The sequence below is a fragment of the Lycium ferocissimum genome, unplaced genomic scaffold (assembly GCF_029784015.1).
Source record: "Lycium ferocissimum isolate CSIRO_LF1 unplaced genomic scaffold, AGI_CSIRO_Lferr_CH_V1 ctg60, whole genome shotgun sequence".
Taxonomy (NCBI): Eukaryota; Viridiplantae; Streptophyta; class Magnoliopsida; order Solanales; family Solanaceae; genus Lycium; species Lycium ferocissimum.
In genome coordinates, this window is record NW_026726189.1 from 401,008 (window position 1) to 413,834 (window position 12,827).

A 12,827-nucleotide genomic window follows, 5' to 3' on the forward strand; every position below is an offset into this window, starting at 1 on the left:
ATATTGATCTAACCTTCTTTCATCCCACAACCCTCTATGACATATGTGATCCGACACTAATCTAAAACATGCTTGCATAGTAAATTGTGGTTAGTATGCTAATAGAACATTCACAATACATCCATGGGCAACCAAACAATAAGGATTTAACTAACGACTAGATAGACATGGACAGACACGAGAGAAAAGTAATCACCAACCGCTCTCGGACTACATACATATCTTGAAAAACACGAAATTAGACCCAAAGGTATCAAGATGTCTAGACAAGGTTGCCAAACTTACACATTAGACAAATACAGGCAATGCTTCAAGGATACACATCCATTTATATACTACTCATGATGTCAAAGCACAAAACTATATAAGATCAGCACTAATCAAGATCAGGTCATACACCGGAGGTTTAAAGCTGGCAATATAATAATTCGGACCAATGAACACAATCCTTGATTATTATAAATCGAACATCAACACATAAACGTTATTTAAACTAACATAGCCGACAAATAAGCTAACAAACATCATCGACTAGACAAAATTACAACTTGATTAATTACTTTGTTCAAATTTGGATAAAATTAACTTGGAGAACATAATTAACTACATTGAGCTTAAATTGATACTACGCTATATTAACTAAGACTAAATTCGACTGAACTAAACGAACACCAACATAGCTGTTAACTAACACATGAACATAAATTAAACTAAACAAACCAGAATACCAAAAAAAAATAAAGAAAAGGAAAAGGGTTTACCGACCTTTTGTAGGTGCAGTGAAGTGGGTGTAGACGGCCTCGAATCTACTCGAACACGACGAACAGAGGGTATACCGATTAAACCCCAAAATTCCGATCGTATGAAAATATAGTGATTTATAGTAATATCCGGCTAAAGTTCACCAGAAAAGAAAAAATCAGGGTTGGAAGATGGTGGGTGTCCCTAAACACTGAATAATCCTTTTCCTAAAATCTGAAAATCCCCCCCTTTTTATAGAAAAGAGAAGGGAGCGTATGAGAGAGAGGAGCGTGGGGGGACAACAGTGAGTGGAGGGGAGCGTGGTGTTGGTGTCGGGTGAAAAGGATGAGGGAGAAGGGAGAGGGTCGGCTGGTGAGAGGAGAAAGAGAGATGAAGGAGATGAAAATGAAAAGGAGAGAGAGAGAAGGGATTAGGTTAAGGGGAATGGGCTGGACCGGGTCGGGTATAATGGGTATTGGGCTGCTTTTAATTGTTGGGCTGGTCTGAAAATGTGGGGGTTGAAAATGTGGGTTGGGTATTAAATGTGGGTTGTTTATTTGGGTAGGGAGATAATATTGTATTTGTATTTTGGGCCATTAATTTAGCTGAAAATTGTTGATCCTTTCTCCTTTATTTAATTATTGTTGGGCTTCTGATTTAATAACTAGTACAATATATACTATGTAAAGACAATAAAGATTTTACAAAGTGTTGTCTTGTAATTAATTTAACGATTCCAAACCCGAAAAAATGAAACGATGACTAACCGTTTAAAATTTGTGATAAAGTAATGCTCATAATGTTGAAAATAAAAGTAGTGATATTAATAGTAGTAGTAATAAAAAATAGTGAAAAATAAAGTATTTAGCTCATCAGTAAATTTAGAAACCTGATTAAATTAAATAAAGGAGGGACAAAATTGGGTGTCAACAGATGCCCCTCTTCGACCGGAGACGATGTAAGAGTTTTCGGGCGAAGAAGTTGACGTAGTAGCCAATTTTGCTCCGACCAACAAATACGAAACTGTTGAGAGAATGTTATTTATGGATTTATAACTTTGCAAGGGTTGTGGATAGGTGACGAGAATGGAACATATGCTTATAGCCTCCTAATTATAAATGTGGCACGCAACACACCCTTAAGTAGGACTCTACTAGACACGATGTAAATTCTCAAAAAATGCCCCAGTGTTGAATTATGGAAACGCTGGGGATGTAGAAGGAATGTAGGATTGTGAAAAGAGTTGATTGAAACAGAGTATTAGTATGGAATATGACAGAAAAATTGACCTACGTGGCACGTGTTTGTGGAAGTAGGCGGAGTTGAGTTCGAGAGTAGATCCGTGACCTTTGCTTATGAGTTTGATATTCCTCTTCAGCATATTTGCCCCAGTTCACTGCGTAAGACAAAGTTCCACGTTGCGCTGTGTCTCTGCACGTACATTGTATTTTCTGTCAAAGCTGAAATTTATGTCACAATTAGTAATAAAGTCTGGGATAAAGTTGAAAGTGTGAAACTTATAAAGAATGTAAAATGATAATAAATATGAGTATGAGAGAATAAGATGAAGCCGTATGGCTTATAATGGCTTGATGTTGCCAAATATTGTCTCTGGTTGTCTTCAGGGACTTGAATGATAAATGATGCCTGTGGAATTTAAGGTAAAGTCGTTAAAGTAGGTAAAGTAGTAAAGTGATAAAAGTAAAAAGTAAAGTAAAAGTGTAGCCGTTTGGCTTATGCAAATGAGGCCGTGTAGCCATGCGATGTCTCCGGTTGTTTTCGGAACTTGATGATATGATATCTCCAATTGTCTTCGGAGACTTGATGAAGATTCCGTAAAGTCCGGGGTAAAGTCGTAAAGTGGGTGATGTCTCCGGTTGTTTTCGGAGATTTGATGCAAATCTGTAAAGTTCAGGACAAAGTAAAGTGAATGATATCTCCGGTTGTTTTCGGAGATTTGATGTAAATTCCGTAAAGTCGGGGTAAAGTATGATGTCTGTAAAGTTCGCGGTAAAGTCGTTAAAGTATGTAAAGTAAATGATGCGGTCAAGTAAAGTTCAGGTTAATGTTTCCGGTTGTTTTCGGAGACTTGATGCAAATCCTGTAAAGTTCAAGATAATGTCTCCGGTTGTTTTCGGAGGCTTGATGCAATCCTGTAAAGTTCAGGATAATGTCTCCGGTTGTTTTCGGAGACTTGATGCAATCCTGTAAAGTTCAGGATAAAGTAAAGTAGATGACGTCTCCAGTTGTCTTTGGAGACTTAATACAAATCCTGTAAAGTTCAGGATAAGGTAAAGTAAATGATGTCTCCAGTTGTTTTTGGAGACTTAATGTAAATCCTGTAAAGTTCAGGATAAGGTAAAGTAAGTGATGTCTCCGGTTGTCTTTGGAGACTTAATGCAAATCTGTAAAGTTCGGGATAATGTCTCGGTTGTATTCGGAGACATGATGCAAACCCTATAAAGTTCGGGATAAAATGTAAATGTGAATGCAAATCCTGTAAAGTTTAGGTGAAAGTAGGTAAAGTTGGTAAAGCAAATGATAAGGTAGAGATAAATGATAAGGTAGAGAGTAGAGTAAGAGTGTAGCCGTCTGGCTTATGAAAATGAGGCTGTATAGCCAAAAGATGCCCCCGGTTGTCTTCAGAGACTTAATGATAATTCCTACAGCTTCAAGTGGTACCTCAGACATACCCAAGTATCGACAAGATTTGTTCGTCTTGCTTCAAGTAAAGGTTTTGAACTATACCTATCCTCATGTTTCAAGTGCCCTCACTCGAAAGAAAGTCCCTTTCTCACACATATCAGTATTTTTTTTTTAAAAAAAACTTTGGGACGTCTAGAGAAGTACACTCACACTCAGAAGGATGTTCAATGCATGCAAGTGTGATACCATAGGCTTGGCCGTCATGTAAGTATCCACTAATGTGAGAACCCTTGGCATAGAATCACGTAGGGCTTGTTATGGGGTTGTAATGTAGGCTTGGGGAAAAGGGTAGGATATTATTTGGATAAGGAGTGACTAATCCTTCCCTGAACGTTGCACTATGTCTGTGCTTGGTATTTGTGTGCTCTGACACTGATCTGCTTCGTTTAGTGTCTCTTTGTACGATTTCCTTTGCAAGTTGGAGCCGCCCTTTTTTTTTTTTTTTTTTTTTTTTTGGAGATCGGGATTGTATTGCCCGAGACTGTGGGGATTAAGAGAATTGACTTGGGTTATATGCCCAAAGTCTTGATGCTAATTCCGGGTTGTATGCCGGAGTGTGAAAAAGAATAAAAAGGAATAACGGGCTGTATGTCCGAGATCTCGAATGACTAAGGTTTTTTTTTTCGTTTTTTTGTGGGCTTCTTCTTGCTTTGGAGGTCGTTCTTAGCCTTTTTTTTTTTTTTTTTTTTTTTTTTTTTTTTTTTTGAGAAACTTCAGCTCAGATCTCTATTCGCGGTTGCACATTTTAGTGCGCTCAGGGAGGTTGGGCCAAGAGAGAGATAGTGCATGTAAGCACTCAGAAACGGTATAGGCTTATGATGTGGTTGTCAAAGAAAAGGCTTTAGGCTCAAAGGGGAATGCTAGGGATAATGTCATTTGGTAGGCTAGAAAGGCTCAAACGGGTCAAAGAAGGCCTTCGATCCTTTCCTATACCAAGTGTTACTCATAATTTCGCCTCAACCGACATTCAGGCCAAGTTCTAGATCACAATGCAATGCAATTGAACGCTGTCTAAAGCTCACCACACAATGCACATGAAACAATGAGGTTAGATTTGTTCTTGTCTTACAAGCAAGCAAGAGAATTTTTAAAGTGTCACTTAAGGTATGAAGAGAGGTACCAAAAGAATCTATGGTTTACCACGAAGTCAGTCCTCTCCCTTGAATAGTCCATATTTAGGCACGGTTATCCTCAAAACATGCACATAGAGTATGGTTAGTGTCACTTGGGGTCACAATTAATAGCATGTACAAACAGTTAACAACAAATAAAAATAATCAAACAAGCACACAAAGCCTATTTAAACTAAGTCTATTATGGTTAGAACCTAAATTATCCCCAGCAGAGTCGCCAAGCTGTTATACCCTATTTTTGACCGGGGTCAAAATAGTTTACAACATCCGGGTAATTCCGGGGTTATTTAAAGTTAGGAGTCGCCACCTAATTATTTATGGTGAATTAGGGCACCTAAAGTTTATTAAAGTAGTTATCTAAAGTTAACTCTGTTTAAGGTCTGCGAAACTTAAGATTCTAGGTAAGGGTTCAATTAGTCTAAAGGGAAGGTATTAGGCATCCTTTAAGACCCATTAACAATGGTTAACAGGCCGGACTTATGATTAGTTAGGCTAAGTATGAATATAGTGTTTTAAATATTTAAGAAAATATCTTTAAAGTATTGCTAAAGTTATAAATAAAAGTAGAATATTGTTTAAAGTAAAACTTGTAGAAAAGTAGTGATTGCATAAAGAGTTTAGTTAAAAATAAACTAAAAGAAACGGAATGTGTAATGTTCTTATGTATTTAGAATATGAATTACGCCAACTAGCAAATTAAACGTATTTGTAAAGTTATTGTGAGTTAATGTTTTAACAAAAGATGTATTTCAAGTGTTTTAAGATAGTAAGAAATCTTGATTCTTTTAGCTTAAAACATATAGTCATGCTAATTAAAAAAAAACTGTTGTAGGAGTAAATGTTATAAGCGTTATAAATCATTTTGATGTAAAAAGGAAAATAAAGCTTGTAGAGTTAATTGATGGTTCGACTACCCATTACTAAACTAAACCCCTTTATTTTCTAAGGTTTCTAAATTAACAAATAAAGTGTCAATCATACAATAAGAGTTAATTGCATGAAAGAAGATAAATAAAATAAAAATTGAGGCGTAAAGTGATTTCAATGGGCTCAGCCCATTTAAAAATCTTCCGTCCGCTCGTTCTTTGTTGGCTGACTCAAGAGAAGTTATGTTGGGCTTTTAGCCCAACGCCAAATGCGGGAGGAGACGACGAGTCGCTTGAACTCGTATGCGATGTTCATGCATAAGAACAAAAGAAAAGAAAGGATTAGTATATAATATAATTCCCAGAAATCTTAGTTATTATTCAAACTCAAATCAAGTAATTACCGAAATGAAAAGTCAATTCAAATAGGTGTCCCTTAAGACACTTAAAGATTCATAACACCTTTCATAATGTGTTCATCGGCGGATACCAAACGAACCCAAATTATTTAATTTTATACTTTTAAGAGGTCTCTAAAAAAGTAAGAACTAAGTGTAACCATTTAAACTTATTGCTACTGTAGGAAACTGCTGAGCTAAAGTTAACACTTTCCAAAGGTTCAGAGATAGGGATTTTATCACATGCCTAACCATTTTTACTCTTATACAGGAAGCCTTTAGGTTTCAGGCAAATCACACACGGTTTGTTGATTATTAACGGAGACAAAACAACCTTTATATCTATGCCAAAATTGAAATCTTGGTTCAAAATGAGGATGGAATAAAAAAGCTTCAAGACAACAAATGCCGGGGCCAAAGATGCAAAGAAGAAATGTAGGCTAAGCAAAATAGCAGCGATGACCTCCAAATTGAGCAAAATACACCAGCAATGGTTTCGAAACAAAGAAATCAAACGTTCTTCAAACAGTGGCAGCTAAAGAGTTTCAAAGCTATCCAAATTGGGGTTCAAAACCATAGCAACTACCAGATAATGCAATAATTAAGGTGCAATCCTTCTAAAAGTCCTATACGGCAGTCATAATGCCCCAAAAAATGCAACGAAGTATTCGGTGGCAATGGCATTGCGGACGGACAGCAACTACCTATGGCTAAATGCGCAAAGATCAATAGTGCAAAGCAACATCAAAGCTAAATGTAGCACCAATATACATCGAAGCGAGCAACAAAATGGCCGAGATTGCCAAGATTCATAGTTCGACCGAGGGCTGGAAATAGCCAAAGAACAATGTGCTGTTTCAGTCCAAACTAAACACAAAAATATGGTGATACGCAATGGAACAACTGCAGCTCAATGTATACAAATGTGACAGCAACAACTTATGCAAATGTGACAATTTGGCTAACACCCGACGAAACTTAGTACCAAAGATTCACCTTGAATACATGATGAAGTGATTAAAATTTAACCCAACGTGAGCCGGACAAAATGAATCAAAAATTCTCTAAGAAACTTCTAAGAAGTTGGAGCTTATTACCACATGTCAAGTTGACTTAGAACTGATTTAATGAGTGCAAAGTGATTTAGACAGAACACATACAATGCTGCAGTATTCTCAAGGAGGAAACTAACTATGCAAGACTAATGAACTATCAATACAGGATTCAAGCAGTCCAAAAACAACTCCTCAAGGTACTGATGGGCATACAAACCAGGTTCAATGCTTATGATTATATAATGGTCGCATATGAATTGAGTTGAGAAGGACAAAACCATATTATGTCACCAAGGCAGTAATTCAGATAGACACAGTTGACTATGAGGTTATCAGATGGGTATTTGAGGTGGGCAAAGCACTTCAGGCAGTGTGACAGTTTAGAAGGGACAAGGTTAAGTGCAGTCAAAGCAGGCATGGGATGTAAACAAGAAGCAAAAGCACTCAAAATCACATAGCACCATATGCAGCAAAGGAGGATTAATCAAACCTAAACATAAATAAGTTATTAATCATTGTGAATTTGGCATAGTTTGAGGCAGACACACCAAGTTTCGTGTACACGATTCGAAATTTAGCTTAACACATTCATGTAATAGTTGAGACTTCATCAATCTAATAACCATACAATAGGTATTTTATAAGATATCATATTGATCTAACCTTCTTTCATCCCACAACCCTCTATGACATATGTGATCCTGACACTAATCTAAAACATGCTTGCATAGTAAATTGTGGTTAGTATGCTAATAGAACATTCACAATACATCCATGGGCAACCAAACAGCAGATTTAACTAACGACTAGATAGACATGGACAGACACAGAGAAAAGTAATCACCAACTGCTCTCAGACTACATACATATCTTGAAAAACACAGAATTAGACCCAAAGGTATCAAGATGTCTAGACAGGTTGCCAAACTTACACATTAGACAAATACAGGCAATGCTTCAAGGATACACATCCATTTATATACTACTCATGATGTCAAAGCACAAAACTATATAAGATCAGCACTAATCAAGATCAGGTCATACACCGGAGGTTTAAAGCTGGCAATATAATAATTCAGACCCAATGAACACAATCCTTGATTATTATAAATCAGAACATCAACACATAAACGTTATTTAAACTAACATAGCCAGCAAATAAGCTAACAAACATCATCGACTAGACAAAATTACAACTTGATTAATTACTTTGTTCAAACTGGATAAAATTAACTTGGAGAACATAATTAACTACATTGAGCTTAAATTGATACTACGCTATATTAACTAAGACTAAATTCGACTGAACTAAACGAACACCAACATAGCTGTTAACTAACACATGAACATAAATTAAACTAAACAAACCAGAATACCAAAAAAATAAAGAAAAGGAAAAGGGTTTACCGACCTTTTGTAGGTGCAGTGAAGTGGGTGTAGACGGCCTCGAATCTACTCGAACACGACGAACAGAGGGTATACCGATTAAACCCCAAAATTCCGATCGTATGAAAATATAGTGATTTATAGTAATATCCGGCTAAAGTTCACCGTAAAAGAAAAAATCAGGGTTGGAAGATGGTGGGTGTCCCTAAACACTGAATAATCCTTTTCCTAAAATCTGAAAATCCCCCCCTTTTTATAGAAAAGAGAAGGGAGCGTATGAGAGAGAGGAGCGTGGGGGGACATCAGTGAGTGGAGGGAGCGTGAGGTTGGTGTCGGGTGAAAAGGATGAGGGAGAAGGGAGAGGGTCGGGGTGGAGAGAGAGAAAGAGAGATGAAGGAGATGAAAATGAAAAGAGAGAGAGAGAAGGGATTAGGTTAAGGGGAATGGCCGGACCGGGTCGGGTATAATGGGTATTGGGTCGCTTTTAATTGTTGGGTGGTCCGAAAATGTGGGGGTTGAAAATGTGGGTTGGGTATTAAATGTGGGTTGTTTATTTGGGTAGGGAGATAATATTGTATTTGTATTTTGGGCCATTAATTTAGCGAAAATTGTTGATCCTTTCTCCTTTATTTAATTATTGTTGGGCTTCTGATTTAATAACTAGTACAATATATACTATGTAAAGACAATAAAGATTTTACAAAGTGTTGTCTTGTAATTAATTTAACGATTCCAAACCCGAAAAAATGAAACGATGACTAACCGTTTAAAATTTGTGATAAAGTAATGCTCATAATGTTGAAAATAAAAGTAGTGATATTAATAGTAGTAGTAATAAAAAATAGTGAAAAATAAAGTATTTAGCTCATCAGTAAATTTAGAAACCTGATTAAATTAAATAAAGGAGGGACAAAATTGGGTGTCAAAAAACTACATTCACTACTCTAATTGGCCATCCTAAAGTTATTACTAATAGCAAGCTCATCATAAAAACCGATGTCATGTGTAATATTTAAAGGGATTACTCAATAATTTTATAAGGATAATAATAAATATTAATTCAAGTATATAAATAAAAAGATTTTTGAAACTATACATAAAATTGAATCTAGTACAGATGTAAGCAAATATAATGAGACACGTTCAAATGTCTCTCTAATTGGAAAAGAAAATTGGCTGCAAAATTTCTAAACTTTACCACGACGGACAAATAATAACCTAATAATAAAGACCAACAACAGATCACAAAAAGTCAAACAACACACCAATTATGAAGGTCCAAGTGGGGTGGTCTTAAGAAATTAACGAGGGTAAAAAGTGAGAAAATGCAAGGCAAAGATAACTATTGCAACCATGTGTAAGCATAAAAATATTGAAATCCTATACTAAACTCTAATAAATGACAAAAATAATCGTGTGAGGACTACAAAAAACCCTCATTCTCTCTTATATATAGTTATAATCTAGAAAATATATTTCATCACATTTTACTTTTCCAACCTAATATCAAGATTACAGATTTTGTACTATAAGTTCTTAAAATGATAAAAAGATCACTTTCTTTTCTTATGAGAAAATAATTTATATCTTTATAATAAGGGAAAATCCCATTTATAAACTCCCTCATATCATATCTATAATTTAGAGCATATCCGGAAGTAGTAATAATAGTAACTGCCGTAGTAATAATAGTAACTACTGAAATCATACTTATCAAATCTTTACTAAACGGTTTTACTTAAAAGCAAATATATATACCATATCAAAATGATATCTAACGGTATCATGGTTGTCAAACTTACGGGATCTTACAATAACACTGTCATAATCATCTATAACCTCACGAATGACCTTAATTCTTTCAAGCTCATACGGATTTACTACGACGCAACCTAACGCCAAGGTATGAGGTGTTACAGTAACTTCTGATTAACTCTCGTTTTATAACATTATTGCTATAGTCTCATTGGTAAGGGGAGAGAGGAGAAGATGAAAAGATTTTTAAGTGCATTAACTATCACGTTGAAATCTTAGGATTAAAAGAGCTTTAGTCTCCTCAAGTCTCACATTGAAGAATATGATTAAATGGATAATTGACATATTTATTCTTGTATAATAATAATAATAATAATAAAGGTTGGGGAAAATGTTAAAAAAATGAAAAAAAAGATAAATAGGAATGAAAGTCATAAAGAGATGCCACATCACCTTGTCTATGCCTAACTTTATATTACATATAGATATAGATTAGACAAGGTTAATTTTATTTTTTATTATTTTTTAATTATTATTATTATTATTATATATGTTGACCTTTGTTGAGATAATTAGTTCTCAAGATACAATCAACTCCGAGCTTTCATTCATTAAAAGAAGAGAGTTACCATGGGTTAACGATAAATAGTATTTTAATAATGATGAAACAAATGGAAATTGGTCGATTCATTGAAACATGTTCAATTAAATAAGACATTACTTTATACGTTTCACTTTGTTGATTCGGCATATCTGTTTTCTTTTTTCTTCTCAATGAGAGGCTTCCCCAACAGCACTGACAACTTCCATGATCTTTTCCAATCCAATCTTTTTCTATTACTGACACACCGGAGCCTGGATACTTAACTCTCATATAAATATTGGATATAAATTTTCAAGTTATTAGATATAAAATTTGCTTATTTGAGAACTAGGAGTAATATAAGAAGTTTATAAATTAAAATATAAAATGACATAAGTCAAAATATCTAATATTTTAAAATATTAAAGAAAAATATCATCAAACAAAAACCACTTTGACTTTTCAAGTCATAGATGTGTCAAATTGGTTGGACATAGATATAGCGTCAAATCCATAGAGATTATTCATATGATCAGTCCCATTAATTTGACATTGAAGTACATTTTACTAATTGCTCTCCTTTTATTCTGCACCCAAAGTACTTTACTTTTGACAACAAAGAGAAAAATAAATGCCTCATAGCTTGTTGAATTGGTCTCCAATTCAAGCATATTCAGCACAACAAGTGAATCCTGTGCAAGACTCAAGTTCGTACTATATAACAATACAACTTGGATGGCATGCTCCGCATCAAAGACAATCAAAAAAGAGTTTAATTAATAATACTAGCAAGTAACATATCTTATTTTTAAGATTTCAAATCTCGCATTTTAAAGAGGTTTACATGTAGATGTATATAAAAAATACACCGGAAGTGTACAAAACTTAAGATCTTAAGCTTAAACAAACCATAAAAAGTGATTTCGTTCTCCCTTTTATTCTGCAACATTTTATCCAGCATCCAGTCCCAAAATGATTAACGAGTCTAGCAATTCCAATGCCTTTCGCTCCAAGTTTCTCCACATGCGTAGCAAAATTGTTCTTTACAACTGAATCCGCAATATATATAAGCTTATTCATTAGTTAATTTAAACAAGTTACAATAGATATATGCACACATCGTCAGTCTAAAGAAATTTCACTGCCAGGTCAACCAAAAATATATCTACAAAAATATATCTACAGATAAACCTTTTTTAAAATATGAGATCTCCGTGCTACAACATGTAAATAATGAATTAGTGGTGTTATCAGTGTCGAATCCAGAATTTTCAGTAAGGGGTTCAAAATATGAAAGAGTAAACGAAGAAGCCAAAAGGGATTCAACGTCTACTATATATATAAAGAAAATTTAATTATGTATAAATAGTGTAATTAACTTCCTTGGCCCTTCCTCCCTCCGCCCCTGGGTGTTACGCTGATGATGTATATTACTTAAACTGATAAATTATACTAGCCAAAAGTAGCACACTAACCTGCAAGTGATGTGCATACAACCATCAACCTTCTCGACAAGGGAATTGCAGTGAGGGCAATTCTTCCATTTGCGATCCTCAGCAAGCAACTTAACCCTTATGTCATTTTCTCTGTCTTTTTCTTCCTTTTGAAACTCGTCACAATTACGCCCAGTGTGCCAAGGGACTCGGCACTGGGTGCAGAATGGTCCCTTGCACCAAGGACATATGTTCATAATGATCCCTTCAACAGGATGAAGAATGAGAAACTTTGAACATCTTTTATTAGGACAGTACAATTCTTCTTCCCTTCTTGCAAGAGCATTATTTCTCGAGGTTAAAGAGTCTTCAAGAATATATTGCATTTGTAGTTCAGCTGCACATTCGGCATCTGATATCAGGCTAGGCAGAGCCATTTAATTAGGAATAGTAAGCTGATGTATGTGTGCGCACAATTAAAGGGTTTAATTTTCTATATTGTCTGTCCAGTAGCTATAGATATGCCTTTACACTAGTCAAATATAATTTATTAAACCCTTGTTTTTTTTGTTTTTTTTTTTTAACGAATTAAGAATCTGTTTGGATGGAAAAAAAAAAAGTTGGGGTAGCTCAATTTTTTTTTTTTGGATTATAAGTTGTTTTAAATTTTTTATAAACTATTTTAGATATCTTAAATCAAACAGCCAATTAATTTTTTGAATTTTATTTTAAGACAAAAATGACTTTAAGTTGATTAGTCAAACACTCAAA

At 34.9% G+C, this 12,827-nt stretch overlaps 1 protein-coding gene across 1 annotated transcript; it reads right to left on the bottom strand.

The window, feature by feature from the left end:
- Positions 1–11,378: 11,378 nt before the first annotated feature.
- LOC132045112 (E3 ubiquitin-protein ligase RSL1-like) lies at positions 11,379–12,554 on the bottom strand. The gene is made up of 2 exons (XM_059435644.1): positions 12,099–12,554; positions 11,379–11,672 (listed from the first exon to the last, which is right to left on the bottom strand). Exons 1-2 carry the CDS (start codon positions 12,491–12,493, stop codon positions 11,609–11,611), a joined length of 459 nt encoding a protein of 152 aa, XP_059291627.1. The 5' UTR covers positions 12,494–12,554; the 3' UTR covers positions 11,379–11,608.
- Positions 12,555–12,827: the final 273 nt, after the last annotated feature.

What these genes read in the sequence shown, in the direction of transcription:
- LOC132045112 (XM_059435644.1), bottom strand. Translation starts at nt 12,493, where the DNA reads ATGGCTCTGCCTAGCCTGATATCAGATGCCGAATGTGCAGCTGAACTA. An exon ending in TGTATGCACATCACTTGCAG is followed by an intron (nt 11,673 to 12,098) that starts GTTAGTGTGCTA and finishes TTGCGGATTCAG; the next exon opens with TTGTAAAGAACAATTTTGCT.